Here is a 24,773-nt window from a genome sequence, read left to right on the forward strand (position 1 = left end):
CTGGAACATAATTTTTAATGTGAATGTAAACGGCAGTATCTACTTAGTAAAGTAGATACTGCTATTTTCCTTTACATTTGTATTCAAAGTTTTTATTTTATCATGACATAAGCAGTATCTTCTCAGATACTGCCATTTGCGTAAACATCACCTGATTTAACATCCGTTAAAATAAACACATGACATTGCGCAGAAAGTGTAATTTGCAGTTCACCAAAGTGAAAGTAAGTGCACCAAAACTATTCAAATAATATGTTCACTTCACGGGGTAAATATTTAGTGTCCTTAATAACAGAAGCAGAAGCATCAGCTCAAGATGGTAGGTATTATGTTTTTAAAATTAAAGCTTTTTTGTTCTTCTTCTATAAGTTCTATCTCCTATCGAAGGTTGGAAATCATTATGGCTATGCGGACTCTGTTGACTGCCGCTCTAAAAAGTTATGCACTACTGCATTCAAACCATTCTCTTAAGTTCTTAAGCCAGGATATTCTTCGTCTTCCTACATTTCGCTTTCCTCGGATTTTGCCTTGCATAATAAGTTGTAATAATGCGTCTTTTTGCCCTCTCATCACATGTCCTAAGTACTCAAGTTTTCGTCTTTTGATAGTTAATATTATTTCCGCCTCATTTCCCATCCTTCTAGTTACTTCCACGTTTGACATTCTTTTTTGTTATAAACGAGTAATATGTCTACACCAGTTTTTGCTATAGTTTTATTTTTGTCTAATACCTAGTTATATCTAATCTTAGTCAGTTTTTTTAATTCCTGTTGTTTGATGTTTTTTCAAGTAATAAATACTAATATTATTAAAATTAATAAACAAATTTAGAGAAAATAAAAACATTAGGAAATTAGATTTTTTTTCGTGAAATACTGCGAATTTATTAATTATAAAAATCTGTCATATTTTAGACCTATCATCTCTTAACCCATCAGTATCGGCCATCGAAAAACAAAGCGACGAAGAAATTACTACAACGACTGAATCAATCACAACACAATAAAGGATTTTAACAAATTTTTTCAATCACATGTGTTGAAATACTAAGACATATTTTTTAATGTTTTTTAACGTTTTTCTACTTAAAATTAAAGAAATAATAAATTGTGTGAAAGAAAAAATCTTAAATTACAAATAACTCAAAACCATTATTTTGGCACTTACCTACTGCTACCTTATCACGGCAGAGTAATAATATCTATTCTTTTTTATTGTTTCCATAATTGCGGATTCTACATCCACAACAGTTTTTTGGAATGCGCTTTTCGATTTTTATATCTATTAGAGAAATCTTCTATTTTACTCTCTAGATTAAATTTATTTTATTTGTTTTTATCGACAAATGTTTTGCATCCCGCTGGGTTGCGGGTTGGTAAAAATTATAAATATACAAAACAACACATTTTTTACATTCATCTACCTGGACTATTTTTATTATGAATAGAATATTAAAAAATTAGTGATTGTGATTAGCATAACCTAGCATTCTACCTGCGGGGTCAGAATCATAATAAACATTTTTAATCCTCATTTTTAGTAAAATAAGTGAACATGATAATATGGTAAACCTATTCACAACATCGTTAATGAGCTCGCTACTTAAAAAGTCGTTAGCAAAAATTTTTTAAGGCCTTTTTGGGAAACGGTTAATTTATGTATTATAGTACCTATCATTCGTGTTTGTTAGAGACAATTGTATAGTGAAAATGTCGTTTGCAAGGGCCAAAAGATTTGTCTACAAGGAACCTGGTAATTTTTTGTTAATTATTTTTTATGTTAAGTTATTTTTGGCGTTGGCATTTGCCACTCAGATGGTTACAACTTGCTTTACTTGCTTAAAGAAAATAAAATTATTATTATATTAAATCCGTAAATATTAAATTATATTGTTATAGAATAAACTTTCAACCATAATAGTGTAGCTGTGCAGTACAATTATTCGCAAAGAGATAAAATATGGTCATTTGCTTCGTGACTGGTTTATATTATACCCCAGTCGTTAAAGAAAAGCTCAAAAAAATCTTATACAGATAATTAAGGGTTCTAAAAGGTATATCAGGGATAGCTGATCAGAAATCCGTAAAGACGTACAGCTGAGTTTGTTTTGTTTTTTTTTAAACAATCTTAAAAACATAGTTTTTGTCTATAAAAAGTTTATTATACATTCTAAAGAAAAACATTTTTAATAATAGTTGTAGATCACAAAAAGTTCGTTATTTTAAGAGTTTCCAAATTAAAATACATAAACAATTGACCGAGATAATTATTATAAAAAACACTTCCTTTTGTAGTAGGGTAAAGTGAGGTATTTGTGGACGGGATATAAAATGTTTTTTGTTTTGCAGTTACTTATGAAGTTAGTTGGATTTCAAACCACTTTCTTTTTATTTGTAGATACGTATTAGTAATCTCTAGTATGCTCTCTTCATTCATCATCATCATCATCATGCAACCTCTTCTGTCCAATGCTGGACATAGGTCTCTCCCATTTTTCGCCACTCTTCACGGTTCTGTGCTGCTTGTTGCCATTTCTTGGATATTCGTCTAATGTCGTCCATTCAGCGTGTTGGTGGTCGTCCTCTGCTGCGTTTGTCTTCTCGTGGGCGCCAGTCAATTAGTTTTCTGGTCCATCTTGTGTCTTTCAGTCTCGCTATGTGACCTGCCCAATTCCATTTCAGCTTGGCTATACGTTTGACGACATCACTGATACCTGTTCTTTTCCTTAAGTCTTGATTCCTCATTTTGTCTTTTTTTGTCACGCCGAGAGTAAAAGTTATAAAAACAACCTTAAACCCTGGATAAATCGAACAGGAATTAAACAAATTAACCACAAACGACATCTATGGCGAAAATTTAAACACACCGGGCTTCTTAGTGATTTCCAAAGCCACCGCAGATTTTCAAATAACTTAAAAACATCTCTAAAAACCCTAAGACAAAATTTTGAAGCAAATGTTATCGAAAGCGGTAACATTAAAAAAGTCTACAAATACATACGTTCCTCCATGACGTCTAAAGTTTCCATCTTCGCACAGCCGCCTCACCCGGTTTAGATGGTTTAACACCAAAACTGTTAAAAAGGTGCGCAGACACGCTTGCAATACCCTTAACGTTAATTATGCAAACTTCTTTCATCCAGAACTCCTTACCCCCTAGTTGGAAATTAGCTTCAGTAAGCCCTATTTTTAAACAAGGCAACAAACTCGATCCCAACAATTATCGTCCTATTAGCTTGCTGCCAGTAGTTGCCAAAGTTATGGAAGCCATTATCTCCGAGGAGATGACCAAATTCCTTCTCCAGGAACATATTATTAAAACACAACAACATATATTTGTCTCTGGTCGCTCTACTCTAACCAATCTCTTACATTGTGTTAACGACTGGACGTCATCCCTTAACAGTTCGCAGCCGGTCGACGTTGTTTATCTAGATTTCTCTAAAGCCTTTGACCGTGTACCTAAGCGCAGACTTCTACATACTTTCTTTGAACTTTTTAAAATATTAAAATTCAATTTTGGAAATCTCGATGAAATTTTTATCATTAATCAAGATGAACGCCTCAGAGGTCATCAGTTCAAACTGAAGAAAGAAAATTTTTCTACAAGATCAAGGCAGAACTTTTTACCAAATAGAGTTTTTGAGTGCTGGAATAACCTTAACGATAACATTGTCTCTGCTCCCTCTACCAATTCGTTCAAAAACAGACTTGACCGTTTTACATTATAGTTAAAATATTGTTTTTCTTTTAAACCAAAAATTGTAATTTTATTTCTTTTATTTGTAATTTTTGTTTTTTTTACTAGTAGGTTATTAATAAAATTTCTTTGTTTTTGGGCATAATAGGGACTTAGTTCCTCTGCCCTCACTTATGTATAATAATAAATAATAATAATAATACGTTTTCTAATTCTTGTACCATTTGTTATGCTTCACCCAGATCTTCGGTAATAAATACTATGTCGTCGGCAAAACGCAGATGATTGAGCATTTATCCATCTATTTTTATTCCTCTATTTTCCCACTTTAGCATTTTAAAGGCGTATTCGAGGACCGTTATAAATAATTTAGGTGAGAGAGTGTCGCCCTTTCTCACACCTCGCTTGATATGAATTTCTTTGGTGGTATCATGTAGTTTTACAGGCATTGTGGCGTTTTGGTATAATGTTTGTACTAACTTTGTGAGCCGGTAATCTATTCTACTATTGTTCAGAGCAGTTATAATGCTGTCTAATTCCATAGTGTCGAAGGCTTTGTGAAAGTCTACGAAGATAAGTACCAGTGGTCTGTTATATCAGTGGTCTGCTCTCTTCAATAGCAATTAAAAAATTAATTAAGAGAGAAGAGTATTATCATTCTTCTTTCACATGAAGGGTCCACAGTTACCCATTAATTTAGGGTAACTGTGGACCCTGACGAGGAGACCGTGGTCTGCTTGGTAAACTTGACTTTGTAGTTATTATAATGAAATGTAACTGTGGTTTAAATTAAAAGCAACATTAAAAATGCAGAAACAAGAATTTTTATTAAAAATCATGAAACAGCAAACACCTAGGCAATATTTTGGATCTCCTTAAATCCACACAAAATTTAACGATGTTTTTATCTCCTGATTTTGAGTCTTCCAGTATTTCTAATATCTTATCATAAGCGAACATGAGAGTTTTGTTTTTCTAATAAAATTTGAAGGTATTCCCCATGCATTGTTTAAAACATTTGATTATAACGACTCTTTTGACTACATTAATTTGCAATATTAGTCCAATCGAATGAGTAACTGCTCGTTTGTTTATTCCTACCACGATGCATTTTCCTCGTAATATATTATCGTCAGTGGGTTCTTGAATTTGAGATTCCACACCTTCTCCAATATTGTCATTTGGAACTTCATATCAGCCATCACTCTCTGCGTAAACAACTACTTCTAAATTTTCATCGTCACTAGCTAACTTTGATTGTTTCTTGAATGTATTCTTCGAAGGTTTTTTCTTAGTTTTTGATAACTGCAGGTGTTCTAAATAGGTTTTATCTGTGATTGCCACAGCAACATCTATACTTTTCCTCTTCCTTTGTTCTAGCTTTGGAGAAGGTTTCACTGTTGCTAGTAGAATGTTCTCCCAGGATGCATTGGAAGTTATTGCAATGTAATTCTGGTTTTCTGTAGTAGAGCCGCAGGAGGTTGTACATGGGATCGTGGTTTGCTTACCCATAGAACTTTCCGCGTTAGTGATAGTGCCAGTAATATTTTTCTCTTCATAATATCGTTTTAACCTTTCGGGATTAAATTTTTCTTTGCAAATGGAATCTCGATTTAAAGAAACAATACCCTGTTTTCTAAAGCCTTCTGTAAATCAGAAGTCCAGGCCATTTAACGAAATTTTTTAAAAACACATTTTTGAACGATAGAAAAAATACTTGCTTTGTCATCCAACAATTTTCGGATCCGTAGTAGGATGCCTCTGGATACTCATCTGTACCGAACATATTATCCCATAACCTTTTGCCCTTGTGTAGTATTTTAGGTGACAATATAAATCCGTTGGCATTAGCACATGCCAAAACGTCCTGAGCCTGCTATTTCTTCCTTTGTGCTATTTCTTTGTTTCCAGTTACAACTTTAGTATGGCTGGGGTCATAATTAAAAGCCGTTTCATCTGCATTGCATATCCTAGCAAGGTATTGATGGAGTTCCTAATTATTCATTTCAAGAGTTTCCAGTTCATCAAAGAAATCGTAAACAACAAATGGGTCACTTTGTTGTCTTACACGTGATGCTTCAATTATCTCAGGTTTTTTAATAGAAAGTCGGTTGGTATCCTCAGATGGCCCCTTTCAGAAGTATGTATTGAAAATTAGCACTGCTTCTGCAGACTTATTAGCTTATAAACATTTATTATAACTTTGATATTTTTTCTGTCACACGGATGTACGTAGGCTCAATGAAAATCTGATAAAAAAGTAGACTTTTCAAAATAAAAACAGAACCTTCTACTGATGAAAAAGCACATTCAAAAAAACAGAACCTTCTATGACCGGTAACTCAAGAAACAAGCTGTGACATTCCAGTTCACTTTTCAGTGGCGATTCATTTTAACTGGTTATAACTTTTTACTTCTTCACTGTTGTGTATGTCATCTATCTGTTGGATCATAAAATATAGACCTTGTTTTACAATTGTTCAAGTTTTAGCTCTGAATGTTAATAAACAATCGAAACATATTACTAAAAGTGAGTCTTCCAAATATGAATATGAATTAGCTGCGCATAGTGAATGGACAGATATCTTTTGAGTTTTAGTAACAGTCTTTATGTCAAACTTTATCGAATACTTTTGTTATCTCTACGAAAATAGCTGAGCATATTTATTCTCTTCTCATTAGCGCACCTAGAATTTGCCTCTGGGGGGGGGGGGGTTTTGGTTGGTCACCAAAATTTTTTTTATGATGTTACCTCCATTTTGAGTCCTTAAAATGTGTAAGTAATAACAGTGTCGGAATAGGGTCCTGGGGGGGTTCTAACCCCCAAAACCCCCCCTCTCGTTGCGCCACTGTCTCTTCTAAAAATCTTTCTATAATATCCTTTATTCTGCTGGCTTGAAATCTTTCATATTAATAGCTAGTTGTTTAAGTTACAGTTCGATTAGTATTTTCTTATTTTATGCAATAATTTATCCAATTGAATAATCTAAGCTGCTGAAACCAAAAGTTGTTAATATTTTTAAAACAAATATTGATAGTTATTTTTATTTTAATATATCAAAAATATGTATTGTGATTTTAGAGATAAAGGTATCTCCTGCCGACTACGATGTACCATGTTCATTGGGAAAAGTATTTACTTCCTCCACGGAATGTCAAGGATATTACACAAAGAATGCTGAAAGATCTTCTTTAGGGAGTAAACAGTTGGTACGTTAAACAGTTTTGACTCAGTTAACTAAATGTAAGATATTAAATATTGCCAGTAATATTAGCTATATTTGTAACTTAACAAATAGAGGGAATGAAATGATTAATTTTTATTAAATCTTAAATGAGGTGAAAGTGATGTGATTTTGAAGTATGATAATTATTCTATTCCTCGTTTTCGTCTTATGACCACTATTGGTATAGCTACATTGTTGTATTGTAACGTGTAACCGGTTAAGTTCTGTTATTTTTGAATACCTGATACATTTATTTTAAAACTGCGGCATTTAATAAATCTTTAGTATTTATATTTGCCAATATGGCAAATTCCTCTCTGTTCTGGGCTTGATGAATTAATTCAATCTTGCCTTCTAATATTACCTGGAGCTGTTCAAATTCCCTATGGCGCATTATGTGTCCTAGATATGACGTCTTTCTAATTTTGATGGTGAGGGCCATCAGAAGGGGGTTGACCAGGGTTGACCAGATGAGGGCGTGTGTTCATTGCTCTCAGTACTTCTTCATTCGTAGTTCTGCTGACCAGGAAATAATCTAGTAGCCTGTGGCCACAGTCCACCCAATCTCTTATGTTCGGGATCAGCATTTTTGTCCACTGTGCCACATCCTCCATGTTGTTCCATTGTTCTTTCCATCTGTCAATTGACCTTTCCCTTTCCTGTCTTCTCTCGGCCATAGTAAGGTTTGGGCCTCTTCTCTCATAGAGCTCTTTTTTTTTCCACCGCCAAAACATGCAACGGAACATATCCCGTGATGGTCCACAAGACTGCTGCAGACACAGTCCTGTAGGCAAATGATTGACTGTACAACACCATATAAGACCCTTCTACTTTCGGAGATGGAGCAATGTTGGGCATCACCCTCCCCAACGCAGCCGCACTATTCGCAGCCTTCCGGCCCACCTCCCGCACGTGCTCCCCCTATTTTCCATTCTGATGCAATATCACTTCGAGGTACTTTACATGTTTCTTGGGTGTTAGACATGCTACCGCATCAAGTAATTTAACACTTTGCCTGTTTCTGTTCCCCTTCAGAATGATGGCTTCGGTTTTTTCTGCTGCAAGTTTCAGTCCGTGCTGCGTTCTCCATTTCTTTATAACGCGGCCTGTGTACCGAACCCTGTATTTGAGAACTGGCTCATCCTGGGCCGCTACTAGTACAGCGAGCTCATCCGCGAATGCGAAGGGGGTTGTACCCTCTCCGTATTCACAGTTCCATACACCAGGTTCCATAGCATCGGCCCCAAGATATATTCCTGGGGAACCCCGGTCGTCACGTCCACGATCGTGCCCTTTTCCACCATAATCCTTCTCTTGGACAGATATTCCGCCACCACATTCATCAGGTAACCAGGACATTCTCTCTCCTTCATTGCCTTCATTACTTCGTTCCACTGCAGCGTATTGAATGCATTCCTAACATCGAATGCCAGCAGGTCCGCCCAGCGATGTTCATCCCCTCTGTTGCGCAATGCTTCGAGTACACTCACGACTGCATCAATCGTGCTTTTCCGATCAATCCAGCTTACCGATGCATGGAAGAAGACAGATGAGGCGATACTTTTCCCCAGCCTTGGGGAGCAGTACTAACCTCGATATCCTTTAAGGCTCAGGAAAGGTTTGTGCTTCCAGCAGTGCATTCATTTGTTCCAAAAGACACGCAGTCTCCGCCCTTCCTATACCCTTCACCTAGTAATGGAATGTAGTATCTACATTGTTGACACTTAACTATATCAAAATTTTACTCCAAGTGGTAACATTTTGATATTTAAAAACTATAATCATTTTCATAAAAATTACAGATTACAGATTACTTATATCCGATGTATTTACCCCAGAATCAAGTGTTTCACAATGTTTTATTTTTTCTTCTAATAATATATTACTAATATTTCCTTTGCGTATTGTGCGAAAAAATTCTTCATTGGTAAAATGCTAAAAATATGCATTTATGTTAAAGAAAATTACCGTTTTATTTTATTTTAGAGCTGCAAGTGTAAAAGAAACCCACCAATTACCTCAAATACTAGAAATGGTTCAAGTTACAATGAACGTGTGAGTATCTATTTTACCAAACTCTATTTTACAAGTTTCTTCTGCAGTAGTGATTGATCTACTTTATCTCTAAACCAATTTCGAGGTTGTTCCTTTTTCTCTAACATAATGATTATTATCATTAAATTTGACTTAAATGTCGATTATCTATTAAAAAAATTAAAAAATATTTTATTGATAAAGGTAAAAATTCAACAGCAAGAAATTTTCAGTGCAGTTTGAAACATATTTTACTTTTCACTTGCATATTATTTGTTTATTTTAGCTTGGATACGGTTACCATAAATAAATTTGTTATAACCTAGGGTCTAATAAGCGGACGTTATGGCCTACAACACCGTGTAGTATAAGAAAAAGCACGTTATAGAACGTTATAGAATGAAGTTTTTTTTTTATTTTAAACAATTTTAAATCAAGTAAATATTATAGAACTAACATTTTAACGTTAAGAAATTTTATAAATATTGAAAGTATAATTTTTTTGAATAACTGAATATAAATAAATGACATAAATTCATAACTAAATATAAATCTGACAACTGCATAGTAAATATATAATATTAGTCTCCCGTTTTATACCGCTCGCGGCTTTGGGAGTATAGCAGGGTAGTCTGCTATATCTAGGGCCTACGGTATACAAGGAAGGTAACATGGGCAGTGCTACGCTGCAACCGCATATTATTACCCCTGGTTTTACCCAAGGTACTCATTTTATTCAGGCTGAGTCGACCTGGGGCCCATAGACATTTTTAAAAATGTCTAGTTGTTCTTGCCGGCGGTAGGATTCGAACTCCGGACCACCGGCATGCGAGGCAAGCATCCTACCGCTTGCGCTACGTAGGCCCTATAGTAAATATATACAAACGTCAAAATATCAACAACTGTCATAGACTACTTAATATGTCAATAATTACTACTTAATATCTGTCTTAATATACTGTCAAAATATCAACATCTGTCATAGACTACTTAAAGCAAGTAAAAACGTCTCAATTTTAGTTATAACATTATGTGAAGTGAAAAGTAAAATATTGCATGTACCACTGGTGTAACCGCATGATTACACCCATCGAGCGACATCCATCCCTCGGGCCAGAGGCCCTCTGGCTGGATTATATTGCTCTCCGGGCATAATCATCTTAATAACTTTCTTGGTGCATAAATAACTATTATTGTCAAAGAAAAATTATACAGGGAACTTTGAATATATAGTAAAATACTGTACAATTTATTCAAATTGGCGATAATTTTCTAAAAATTTTATTTGATCCGGTAATTTCTCGGGAAGTGTATATATATATTTTTTTACATTAAATAACTTATTTGGTATCTTATTTTTAGAATTTTCGAAGAGGTTTAAAAGCATGCTCGACCCCGGATAAGAAAAAAATTAACATTACCGATTCTGACAAAATTAAAGAAAGGGAAAGTATTTTTACTAGATCTGACACTAAGAGAATTTCTTTCAGAGAAAAGAATAGTTCATATATACAAAAGAACGACAAAAATCTAGAGTATAAGCAGAATGAACCAAATCGGCTGAATGATATAAAATTTTTTACTATTGAAGAATTTTTTGACGATGATTACAACAGTTACACAAGTTCAGAAGATATTGATAGTAGGAACACGGAAAAAACTTGTGTGAAGGAATATACTGATTTTAGTAGAAGAAATTTTGAAAACAAAATTTTAGAAAAACTAGATCATGTAAGCCGAGATATAAATAATCTTCACAATTCTTTTAAAGAATTCAAGGATGACTTATTGGTAAATCAATGTCATAATAAGCTAAACAAAATTGGAAATACCACTAATCACACCATTGCTCCAGGTCATCGTTATAAAAGTCAGTTATCAGAGAAAATACAAAATGAAATTTATAATGCTATCGAGAATTTGAAAACAGAATTTTCATCTCAACAAAATTCCATAATTAGAGATGCTATTCTTAAAATCGGTAGCATTGCCGGAGATATGTACAGTAGCAGAGAAAGATGTAATATTCAAATTGAAGATTTGTGCTATAAAATAGTATCAGATTTAAACAAAAATATTTTAAATTTAGTCGACGAAGATAGAACATTAGAACTTGAAACTTCTCTACAAAGTGATATGGAGTTAAAAGAGATTGATGCCATTCTTAATCCTGATAATCATTTTTTTCACTACGAGGATATTTGTAAGACACTCACAAATCATCTACAGATTAGCCAAAAGGAATTAGATGATTTGAAGAAAGATAAAACGGAAATAATGATCAAATCTTGCAATGCTCATAAAGAGGTAAGTTTTATGCTATAATTTCACTATTTGGGAGAGTGATTCATCGTTTATAGGCGCAGAAATGCGGAAAGACGTATGAAAATCCAGTGGCGTACACCCACTTTTATTTTAACGTTAATTATATTTTATTTTTTAAATATTAATGTTCGAAATAGGCCACAATATATTTATTTACAAGTTTTTACTGACGTTTCGATCTCTATATCCAAAGACCGCTTTCAAAGATATAAATGATGGTTATATTTATTTTATTTGTTTATTATTATATATTTTTATAATCTTATATTATTTATTTTCTTTTTTTTTTCTATCTTTAAACACAAAATAGAGATCGAAACGTCAGTGTGTTAAACATGTAAATAGATATATTGTGGCTTATTTCCAACCTTCTCCCTAAAAATACAGAATGCCACAAACAAAAAGCTATAGAAAAATAAATATATCTGTCATTTGTATGTTTGAAAACAATCTCTTTATAGAGGTCGAAACGTGTCCGTAAATTAAACATTTGAATCAATATACTTTGGCATATTCCCAACATTATTTCTAAATATACAGAACGACAAGCAAAAAGTCATAGAAAATAAATTTTACTATCATTTGTATAATTGAAAACGGTCTCTGGATATAGAGATCGAAACGTCAGTAAATAAACGTATGAATAAATATTTTGTGGCTCATTCCCTACATTCCCCTAAAAATACAGAATGCCACAAACGTCTTTTGACGTGACCCGTACTTAAAGAGTTACACAATGAAATTTTTTAAAAAAAATTTTTAAGACAGTTTCCACATTATCTCAGAGGAATGTCTTGTGGCGCGTTACTTTTTTTAAATGGGTGTTCGCCAAGAGGCATATTGTCTTATCGAATAAAAGAACAAAACACTTAAACAGTATAACACAAAACAAAATAAAATCCTATGAAACAAAATAAAATTCTATAAAAACAAAATAAAAATAATTTTTGATGTAACAAAACATTGTACTATTCTATTTAAACACAAACACTATACACACTTACTATGTTCTTCTCATTTTTTTTTTGTTTTTGGTTTTTTTTTATGCTGATATTCTTATTAAGCTATTAGAAAATATTATTCGCTGTCTAAATCTGAAAATGCAGTTCTGCTATCGCTGTCATTATCTTCACCACCTGGTGTAATTAGAATTGGCTCTAGTAAAACTTCGATATAAGTGTCAAGTTCCCACATTAATAATTTGAACGTTTTGTTATTGCGTGCTACTTCTCCTTTCACTTGCGCCCAGATAAGGTCAATGGGATTAAGTTCGCAATGATAAGGTGGTAGACGCAGAACTTTGACACCATAATCTTTTGTAGTTTTATCTACAGCATATTTAAGATATTCACTTTTCCTTAACCGTGCAATGTCAAGTAGCTAAATTTTAAGCATCGATTCTTCGTATGCAATCCCCTTTTCTGTAAGCCATTCTTGAATCCTCCCTTTCAAATACTTTCAAAATCACCTGTTTTTTTTTGACTCAAATTAAGAAAACCATCATCAAGGAATCCTGTATGACTTCCTATATGGGTGATGATTAAACGCCGTCCCTTTCCTGATGAAGCTTTTAATCCTGCAGACCAACCTTCTATAAATGCTTCGCGTGTACTTTCGACATTTAAATCTTACCAAACTTTTCCAACTGTATGACCTTCGTTAATCCAGGTTTCATCCAAATAACATATTTTCGTCAAGTGCTGCGAATTTTGCGTATTTCTTCTAAATTTTTTCTTCTCCACGCAATAATTTTATTTTTTTCTAATAGCATACTTTTTCTGTTGAGTTTTACATATCGAAAGTTCATTTCGCGCATGGTCCTGATTAAGACTTTACGAGATATCTTGGGTAGGAAGTCATCGTTTTCAAGCTCTTGAGAAATATTTTTCGGTGTTGGAATTTCACTCAGAAAATAAAATGAATGAATTTTTCGACGTATAATATTCCTTGTCTCATCATCCAAAACAATGCTTCTCCTACCTCTATATAGTTTTACCTTTTTCTTGCTTTTTATTTTCCGATGTATTTTTAAGTACACGAAAAATACAGCTAACGGATACTTTTGTTAAACTGCTACAAATGTCGACCACTAGTCTAACATTTATTACCATTTTTCTGCCGACAATTCCTTTATGAACGTTTCGTATCATTACCTTCTCTTCATACATTATCATTTTCCGTCTCTTTTGCGGCTATTCATTTTTGGAATCAACATCAGAATTTTGCTGTCTTGTCTTGGAACAACTCGGTTTTTCGTCCAACTCCAATAAAACTCAAACCAAATAATCACAGAATATAACTAAAAATTTACTATAAAAACAAACTATAACACTCGTATTATCAGTAACACGTTTTATCAATAAAACAAACTTATTGCATAAAATATATTCACAAAATGCAACACATGCACTACCCTCAGAAACGCCAATGTAAATGAACACTTGTTGATGGGCACCTGCTGGGCAAAAAAACCAGTTTTATGGCTTTCTGTGGGTCGGAATTAAAACAGAGTTCCGTCGCTAATTCCAAAGTTGCCAAACGATTGAAAAATAATGTTTATTAAATAAAATAAAATTTATTTAATTACAATTTTGTGCTTAATTTTTACTATTGAAAAAATCATGTTTTTTGGTATTTTTATGACGGTAATAATCGCTGCGTGGAAGAATACAGGTTTTGTATGACCATAATTACTACTTGTGAACAAGAATTGGCTACACTGTACGACAACTCCTGGTCAATTTTTCTATAGAGAAACACAAATAAATATACTACTTATATATTGTGTAATTTCTTATGAGAAAACGCAAATTGCAATTGAGAAAACGGGTAGTTTTCGAGGGCCGCTGTGTACATTTAAATTTGAGGATATTCAGCGTTTAAACGATGAGTCACTTTTCCAAATAGTGAAATTATAGCATACTTTGTTCCATTGTACATTTTTTTGTAGAGAATGTATTATATTTCATATTTTTGTAACTCTAGAATGATATCCGTAAGTAACTTTGCATTCAGCTGTATTGGTTGTTGAGGAAGTGCTGAAAGTCTTTCTAGAAAAATGATGTATTACCAATTAATTGTATTCTTATCATCATATTTCATCTTTTTTTGAAACTTCATTCACTTTCCTGTTAAAACTTTATTCCGTTAAAATATATTTTCCCAACTAAACTAAATTTTACAATAATTACATGTGCTCTAAGGAGTCTATAGTCTAGTAAATAAAAAATAAAATAAGTCATCCATAGTCATCCAAAATCACTCGTCGTAAGTGTTCAATATTAGCCGAAATCAGGTGTCAACCACAAATGATCAGAAATTTTGAATTCGATCATTGGCGGCGCGTTATGTCTAGCGACCACGACGCAACTGTTTTGCGACCACGACTGCAAAACAATGTTTGAAAAGTAGTAGGAAACTAGTTTCAGGCAGATCGCCTCGTGGACGAATCCTCGTGCTTTTGCACTGTCGACGTTAACAAAATAGTTGTGAGTGCGATCAGTTTCACACTGTAGCTTTAAAATAGTTGCGCCGTGGACTCTCATCCTAAGTTTTTTTTACTGGTCGCTTTACATTGAAAGAGTAGAATATCATATTTCTCCTTATAATATCAAAAAAAAAACATTCAATCTGTTCCATAAAATAAGTTTTCATTTACATTAATAATGTGACGACGAAGCGGATGAACGAGAGTCAGCTACATACCTACTTTTATATTGTTTCTAATAGTTCTTAATCGTTCACTTATCTATTTAAAGATGTAAAATAAATAATAAAGAGGTAAAATACTTAAATTAGCATATTCATCTTATTTCAGAATTAATACTTAGATATTTAATCTACTAATGGAAAGAGTACTAGCAACCGCAGATGCTTTTTTGGTCTGTATGTACATAATATCTTATGAGAGCGTCTTTTAATTGCAAACCATCTGTCTTGAACTGCAGACTACCGACTGTGATGAACTGAGATACTATAGATTGTCTCAATGTGACTAGTTTGTACAGGGTAAATGCACAACATCGATGCCATACTTCTTTGCAAACTTGTATTAAAATAATCGTCACTTCTTACTACTTAGCCTAATCCATCTTTCGTGTTGAGGGTAGCTTAAGTACTAATGCCCACTAGCGACCCTGCCAGACTTCCTTCTCTCAGTGGTTAAAATAGAAATTAAGAAATGCCTTTTTTTATGTTACACAAGCAGTGTATTTTTAATTCTACAGTAAGTGCTAGCGATACAAACCATTTGTTTATAGATTTAAATAAAATCGAATAAAATAAAACTAAAATATAAAGAAACATTTTATTTAGGTATGTATTGTTCCGTTCAAAAGTTAAGGGGGGAAGGACTTTTAAAAACCGCACTGTATATGTTGGCAGTAACAAAACGTAGAAATATCCGAAAATAAAACTAATAAATAAGTTGAAAATAAAAGAAGTCATTGTATTTAAGTTCGTGTGTAAGTAATTTTAATTATACACTATTATATTTAGTTCCTTTTTCTGTCAATCGCTGTCACATTCAGTTTCTGCTTCACTATCAACATCATCATTATTATCATAACTGTCATCACTATCTCCGATATTTATATTTATAATAATTGGTTCGATATCATCCAACAAATTGTCAATTTCCCACATTTTTTTTCTGCTGCTATTACGTGGTTTACGTAATTTTTCCATTTCTCTGGCGTAATGACCTGGTACGCTACTGTAATTAAATTTAGCATTCCAGCTTCTTTAAAATTCGCGTTGCGTCCAGCTATATACCGTTTCACTTCACTCCAAAACCATTTCGATGGGATTGAGTTCACAGTGATAGGGTGACAGAAGCCATTCTTGAATATCTTTTTTTAATGTTGGGAATTTGTACTGACTTTCTGCTGTGATAGGAGGCATTGTCTATTACCGCAACAGTTTTTTTTGGCAAATTTAGCATTAAGTTATTTTCGAACCAATCTTCGAAGGTCGGTCCATCCATTTCGTCGTGGTAGTCCTGAGTATTTTTCTTTGCCAAATACGTGAGCTGTGCTCTATCAACAAATCCACTGGTAGATCCTGCATGCAATAAAACGAACCGTGCACCACCTGCTGTTGGAGCTTTTAATCCTGTTGTCAGACCACGAACAAAAGCATTGCGATGAAAAGTAATTGTTTTATCAACCCATTCTTTTTACAGCTTGTGAAACCTTGTTCTAAAGCTAAACAATATCAAATTTTACCCTCAACGGATTTTACCAATTTGGAGGTTAGATCACGAAAATAATTTCTAAACTCCTCCTCCTCCTCAGTCCTAATCCCTTTTGGGATGTGGTGACACTTTTTACAGTTTTTTTCACGATTTCCGTCCATCCTTCCCTGTCCTGGGCTAGTTGTTCGGCTTGATGTAACCCTTGATTAATAAATATTTTGGTTTGATCTACCCAACAGCTTGGAGATCTTCCCCTAGGTCTCTTTCCTTCAACTCTACCCTCGACTATCAGTTTTTCCAGCGTACCTATTCTTCCAGCAATGTGTCCAAAATACTGCAAATATCTCTGTTGTATTTGTTTAAGTAATCTATCCTCTACTTTAAGTTGTTCTAATATCGATACGTTAGTGCGATTATCAATCCAGGATATTTTTAACATGCGGCGGTATACCTACATTTCAAAAGCGTCTAGTTTGTTTTTATCCGCTTTCTTTATTGTCCACGTTTCAAATGCATATGTGGCTAAGGGAAAAATGAGTGCCCTTACCAGCCTTAGTTTTGTGTGTATTGTTATGCTAGAATTTTTACAAATTGTTACCAGTTTCATCCTAGCTGATCTAGCCATAGTCAACCTTCTACGAATCTCTCTGTCATACGTCATTTGTTATTAGGGACCCCAGGTATATGTAACTATTTACTACTTCAAAGCCCCAATTTTTTTAATGTTGAAGATAATTCCGAGCTCTGTCTACTATCATGATCTTTGTCTTACTCCTATTTAGCTTTAGTCCATATGTTTTGCTTTTCTCCTCCAGACATCTCATTATGTCTTCCATTTCTTCTTGATTTGCCTCAATTATTAAAATGTCATCAGCATATCTCAAGTTACTGATTTTTTGACCTACTGATATTCCACCCTTCACTAAACTATGGCCCCTTTAATGAATCTTGAAAAATAAAAAAGTTATATATATAAAAAATGTTGTGATTACTTACTTGAACGGTAAATAGTAGTATCTTTGTAACGGAAGTTAAATAATTACAATACTAATATTTTTTCTATCGTTGTTTTACAGCTGCATATGTACGTCTTAAAACTCTAAAAGGTTTCGCGATGTAATTCTAGTTGGTATTAACGGATAGCAGCACATATCCAACATAGGCGATCCTATTCTATGTATTTATTTTCTAATTCCATATTTAAATTTTTAGATCAGTAACCAGACATCAGTACTAAGGAAACTTCAGGAGGAATTAACAATCTTGAAGAACAGCTTTAAATAATATGTTCATTTTAAGGAACTACTTGTGTAGCATTAGTTGTAGTATGTTTGTACTTTTTTTAGTATTATTTTAAAGACTTTTTTACTATGTAGCACCAAGTTTTGGATCAGTGAATTTTCAAATCAATCTTCAAAAGTATCAGCTTCCATACTCTTGTGGTAGACAATGTTACAATTCTTCATTTTCCTCCTATTTTTTAGTTTAGCCATTATGTTCTAGCTCAAATTGTTTTAAAAATAGTAATACTGCCTCTACGGCATTTCTATTTGGCTCTATTTTTTCATTTAAGTTTTTTTTAGATATCTTCTTCTTATTTTTTGTCAAGTTCATGGTTTCTAATTCTCTGCATCAATTTGACTGTCTTCTTCTGACTTTGTTTTCTTTGATGGCATTGGCTAATGGATGCCACATTCACATTTTGTAACTTTATGAGTTGCTTTTTTTGCTATTATTAATAGCTCTTACATGGTTTATATAAAACATTTCCTAATTTGGTTGTTGTCATTGAAATTGACAATTATTTTGGTTTTAATTAACCTGTAGACCTTTTTTCTTATTTAACTTATGTATTTGTAGTAATACTTTTGGAGGGTGGTGACGACCCACAAATATACTCGTATATAAATATTTGTCACCATTTGCAGACTTGATGATTTCGTTTAAAGTTTTTGAATCTATAATGTATCTGTTTTTGTTATAATTTATATTTTACTGAAACAAATGGTACTTATGTTATTTCAAAAATCAACAACTTAAATGTATTAGTTTGTCTTTAGTGTATAGTCTCTAATGAATACTTTTAATTATCAACGTAGAATTTGTATATAAAGAATATAGGTAGGTGTCAAAATGTGTCCAACTTTTTAAGAAAGAAATAAAAACTTTTCAAGATGTTTAAGTGTTTTATTGCAATTTATTTATTTGTACAATTTATATACTATATATATTAAACCTATCCAAAAGAATTACAATTCTTTAAAACGTTTTCGGTCCAAGATCAGCAAAACATTGAGTTGGCTGGCGATAACCGTTGGACAAAGTCGTCTTCCTTTCGAGCAGAGAAGATGTACGTTCATTTCCTTTATGTAAAATTCTATTAAATCGACCTCGTGTCATTATATTATTACAATTAACCATGATTGCCATGTATTTCGAAGGTTCTTACAACTATTTTCAGCTTGTTTTAACTACTTTTTAAATGTTTTACTGATGATGGTTCGACTGGACCGAAAACGTTTTGAAAAATTGTAATCTTTTTGGATAAATTTTAAATATATCTAATAAAATATACCATCATACACCAGAAATCTTTACTTATCTGTAAGTTATTTCATAAAATGTGTAAAAAACCTCATGACATCTTTTAAATACTCATTTTTTGGCTCCTCTTCCTGATGGTTGTTTTTTCATGGCTCTGGCAAACGGCATTCCAAAGGTTTTCCATTCTTGCATTAAACATTAAGAAACTGAAAATCAGTGTCAGTACCAAGTGCAATTTTAACAATAAAATTAAATCATTTTTCGATTAAATAATGAGTTTATATACTCCACACCATTCTAACTATTAGGTTTCAAACATTTGTAGAACGCAACACACAAATGTAGCATGCGGTATACCTGGAACAATAAAAAAATATTACTGCTTAATTATTACGATTTAAAAAACTATAAACGATTGTTAAGATATAATATAATAAAATAAATGTTCTGAAAAGTGACAGCATTCAATGATTCTTTTAATGTTTGCAAAAACAGTTATAATAAATTACATCGCTCATACGGCTACGCCTTCATGGGATATATCGCCACATAATAAATATCACCCCTCTATACGAACATCTTTATTGAGAAAGACATATATGTTGTTTCGCTTCGCATCTATGTTAACACTTTTTACATATTAATCGTTAATAAATTAAATTGTTTGATTGATGATAATCAACACGAAATTTTATATATTATAGGCGACTTCAATGCAAAAAATGGGGGAAGTCGACGAGGTCAGACTGTAGGTCCTTATGGTCTAGGATAACCTAACGATCGAGGACAGATATTGTATGAATTTTGTAAAGAAAACGATATGATCATTGCAAACACCTGGTATAAAATACCCAAGCGACGACTATACACTTGGAAGGCCCCATTTGATGATGGGAATAACCCTGAGTCCTCAAGAAATAAAATAGATTATACACTTGTAAAGGAGCGTTTCCGAAATGCCGTCAAAAAAATCACAACATTTCCTGGGGCAGATATTGGATCTGATCATCAACCACTTGTAGCAGATACTAAACTAAGGTTAAAACGAATTCAGCGACAAAAACCAAAAACCTATGTACTTAACTTTGACGATATAAACATAAAAAATAACATTAAAAAAGAATTTAACAATAGAATAAAAAACATCGAAGAAAAACTAGAAGATTCAAAAGAACTATGGGGTGAATTTAAAAACCAAGTTAATGAAATCTCCACTAACAATGATTATAGAAAAAACTTAATCAAGAAAAATAAATAGATGACAGACGACATCTTGAAATTAATGGAACAACGTCGACTGATAAAATCTAATGAAATAGAATATAGACACCTGCAGAAAAGAATAAAAAAGGAGATCAAATTAGTAAAAGAAAAATGAATGAGAGAAAGGTGCGACGAAATGGAGGATGCAATATCTAAACACGACTTATTTAATATGCACAAAAAACTAAAAGAAATGAGTAACATATTTAAAAAACGAGTTACCTCTGTGGTCGTTGACAATAATAACAAAATTATTGACAATGAGCTCGAAATAAGAAAATAATGTATATATCAGAGTTGTTTGAAGATGACAGGAATAATATTGACGAATTCTACCAGAACTGTACTAACGGCCCAGAAATTATGAAATGCGAGGTAGAACACGCTATAAATAATTCTTAAATTAGAAAAGCTTGTGGTCCAGGTGATACACCAACTGAGTTGCTGAAACTAATAGAGGATGATAACATAAAAGTAGTAGTAAGACTTTCTAATTCAATATATAACACCGCAGTGATTCCCACAGATTGGCTCAAATCCATCTTTGTCGCAATACCTAAACACAATGCGAGAGAATACTCAGAATATCGATTAATTAGCCTTATGAGCGACACTCTTGGGAACTACGGGAACCGTACTATGTACTATGGGAACCAGGGAGGCATTTTTTGCGCTTAACATCCTATTACAAAAATGCCGTGACCAAAGAAAAGATGTATTTGCATGTTTCGAGGACTTCGAAAAGGCATTAGATAAAGTACAAGAACATGTAAAATTAATGCAAATACTGAAAAATATCGGAATAGATGACAAGGATATTCGTGTCATTAAAAATTTGTACTGGAATCAAACTGCTATCGTAAAAATTGGAGATAACTACACTGTTGAAAGCTCCATACAACGAGGAGTCAGACAAGGTTGCATTTTGTCGCCAACATTGTTCAATGTTTACTCGGACTATTTATTTAAAAAGGCACTTGAGGGACAACCATATGGAATAAAAATCAACGGGGAACTACTTAATGTGATTAGATATGCAGACGATACAGTAATTCTTTCAGATAATATTGAAGGTCTCCAAATTCTGCTTGATCGTATTCACGCGGTAGGAGAGGAAATGGGTATAAAAATAACTCAAACAAAACCAAATTTTTAGTGTTTATTCGTGAAATACATCCCGATGCAAAGCTTCAATTAAACGGAGTCCAAGTTGAGAAAGTCCACAAAATGATATATTTGGGAACTGTGATAACGGACCAACTAGATCCAGAAATAAAACGTAGAGTAGCAATGACTAAAACTACTTTTATAAAAATGAAGTCATTTCTTTGCAATAATCATCTCAGTTTAGAACTAAGACAAAGAATGGTTAAGTGTTAGGTTTGGTCCGTACTTTTGTATAGTGCAGAAGTGTGGACGCTAAAAGTATCGATCATGAACACAATTGAAGCATTGGAAATATGGGTTCATAGACGAATGCTGAAGATACCTTGGACAGCAAGGAAAACTAATGAAGAAGTACTAAGGAGCGTCAACAAGGATAGAGAACTGCTAAAGACCGTTAAACATCAAAAAATGTCCTATCGGGGCATATAGTAAGGGGAAGTGGATATAAAATATTACAACTGATCTTTAAAGGTAAAATAGAGGACCGTAGAGGTGTAGGAAGAAAACAAGTTTCTTGGTTAAAAAACATTCGTGAATGAACACAGATAACAAATGCAGGACAAATATTCCATATTGCAGAATATCGAGAAGCCTTCGCAATGGTGATCGCCAACGTAGGATAATTCTGATATGGCACGCGAAGAAGAAGAAGACCTCAGATTGGAATGCAACTTTCGATGATCAGAAATTTACCAAGTTTCTAATTAACTAAGTTTTACTTTGCTCTTTATGTTAGTCTTAGAGTTCCAGCTATCGTTTAACAGACAAATGAAGCATTTAAACTACCTGACTTACTTGATTTCTTCACTAGCTACATACATCCTTGCATTTGGATATTTATATCTACCTATAATCATTGTTTTTGCATTTTGGATATTTATTTTCAAATCTAAAGCTTCGCTTGCAACTGTTAGATCATTTGTTGAAGATTTTTGATGTTATCTGTCATGATCGCTGTATCGTCTGCATACCTCTTTCTCTTCCTTTTGTGAAGAAATGGTTATGTCTATTTTTGAATGGGCCTCCAGTAAGCTGTTCCATCGTTTTCTTGGTCTTCTTACTGATCATATTCCTCTTGGAAAGCAGTCTCTTGCCATTTTTACTACCCTATTTGTTATTATCCAGCTTATATAATCGTTCCACCCTACTCTTCAATTTCTTACCCTGTCATTGATTTTCTTCACCTTGCATCTACGTCTTACATCTGTACTTCTGGCTCTGTTCCATAGTGACTTACCATAAATGTTTCTAAGAGTTTTCATCTCTGTTTTTTCTGATATTCTTTTTGTCCTCTCTGTTTCATGTCGTGTTTCTCCGCATACCTATGTAATTATTGGTCCGATGACTGTTTTGTAAATTCTGCCTTCATTTTTTTTTTCGATATTTTTATTTTTCCATATTGTTTCATTCTGGCAATCTCCTGCTCTGTTAGCTCTATTTGCTTGATCTTTTACTTCTTTTTTGAGCTTTCCATAGCTAAATCGTAAGTTTTATAAATATGTCACTCTCCTTCTGTGAATTACGTTTTATCTTCATCAAAAAATCACATTCTGCCTGAATAAACAATATTATTAATTATTAAAATTGTTAAAATTTCTTAAAAATTCAATTCTTTTGTATAGAATAGTAGGTTTTCACGTAAATAAATTTTTATGAGAGAAGAAGATAAATTTTATTTTTAAAACTCTATAGAGGGAGAGATAAGGACAGAGAGAGAGCGTGCTTTGAAGATCCTTAAATTCTGAAAAGTTTCTAGGCGGTTGTGGATATTACAAATACATTTTATTTTATAATAATTATGTATTACATTTTTTAATAAAATATCACGAATTTAGAATTTGTAGCCTTGTAAATTTGTAATCTACAATTCATACTGTGTGACCTCTTGTTCATTACTGTCATCTTTTTTCCACTAATACAGAGTGAACTACGCACATGTTTTAAATTATACTAAAATTCTCTTAGTTTGTATTAATAGTAGGCTCAAGCGCATATTACGACAAAAAACAATTATATTATTGATGGTGTGTCACGCATTTAGAAAATTTTTCAATAAAAAAGTTATTTAAATTTGATTTGGTAGCAAAGTCATTATTTACTCTTAACTAAATATTTAAATTTTCGCAAATTATTAAAGCAATTTATTTTCGCACATGTGGTACGTTGAAACATTTGCATTGGATAGAAAGTTGATATTCTTGATTTTAAATGTAACTGATTATTTACTTGACTTTTTAATCAAATCCGTTTGAAGCTTCTGGTTAAAAAAATATGTATGTAAATATGTATCTGCTATTGAACAGTGAAATAGGATTTACTTGTTTTAATGGTAATAATTTTTTAATTACCGTTAACTTACCACAAGTAGTAGTTCTCGATTTTGATATACAATTCCATAGCACCTAAACGAGAGAGGCCTTTTTGTCTGTAGGAGGAACGTTAACAATAAAATGCGATTACTTCTGTTCCATCGAAACCACTTAAACTGAGTAGCTTTCATGTACACAGCTTCGGACTAAAATTTATAAATTTATTAAATTTAAAATTAAATAAATAATACAAAATTTATTTAGTAATGTTTAAAATTAATCATAAATAGCACAGTTGTTTATTTCGTAAAATACACAGAATAATTTACGTGGTATAAAATTTTAAAAATTATGCGTCCCGTATAAGAAAATTATAATTTGGGGACCCTTAAGCTAGCGGGGACAAATGAGCGGAATCCATTTTAATCTACGTAATATTTGTTCACTCATTTTTCGCTAATTTATTACCACCCTAATAATTTTTCACCAAACCACCCTTAATGGGCGATTCTGCTGACTTAAGGTTCAAGCTAGCAGAATTCAGAAAAAAACTTTTTGCCGATGGCATATTTTTTTACCCATTAAAACGGTTAAAACTAGTAGAATTCAAAAAAAATTATGATATACGACAGTGCTCTGCTAGGTTTTTATGAATTTATTACCACGTTTGTAATTTTTCTCCTGGTTACTACCCCTTATGAAAAGTCAATAATTCTTTTTTTCTTCAAATTCACTCTCCTCTACTTATAACTGAAATAAAAAAAGTGTTTTTTAAATGTTTACTAAACTTTATCCACCCTGATAATCTTGCATCCCTAAACCTATCTTATTTGGAAGCGTTCCTGCTAGCTTAATATTTGAGCTAGCGAAATTAAAAACAAATATATTTTTGAAATACTACGGTGTTCTGCTAGGTTTTAACTAATTTATTACCACCCTAGTAATTATTCACTCCTCACTTGCCTCTTATGGAAAGCCAATAATTATGTTAGGTTAAAAGTTAAGGTGAAA

At 32.9% G+C, this 24,773-nt stretch overlaps 1 protein-coding gene across 1 annotated transcript; it reads left to right on the top strand.

Annotated features, from left to right (window-relative positions):
* The first annotated feature begins 1,559 nt into the window (after positions 1-1,559).
* LOC140438440 (uncharacterized) lies at positions 1,560-18,656 on the top strand. Its single transcript, XM_072528118.1, has 5 exons — positions 1,560-1,752; positions 6,782-6,909; positions 8,913-8,981; positions 10,323-11,267; positions 17,692-18,656. The coding sequence occupies exons 1-5, from the start codon at positions 1,710-1,712 to the stop codon at positions 17,761-17,763; spliced, it is 1,257 nt and encodes a 418-aa protein (XP_072384219.1). The 5' UTR covers positions 1,560-1,709; the 3' UTR covers positions 17,764-18,656.
* The last annotated feature ends 6,117 nt before the right edge of the window (positions 18,657-24,773 follow it).

This window comes from Diabrotica undecimpunctata, chromosome 4 (genome assembly GCF_040954645.1).
Source record: "Diabrotica undecimpunctata isolate CICGRU chromosome 4, icDiaUnde3, whole genome shotgun sequence".
In the NCBI taxonomy this organism is placed as follows: Eukaryota; Metazoa; Arthropoda; class Insecta; order Coleoptera; family Chrysomelidae; genus Diabrotica; species Diabrotica undecimpunctata.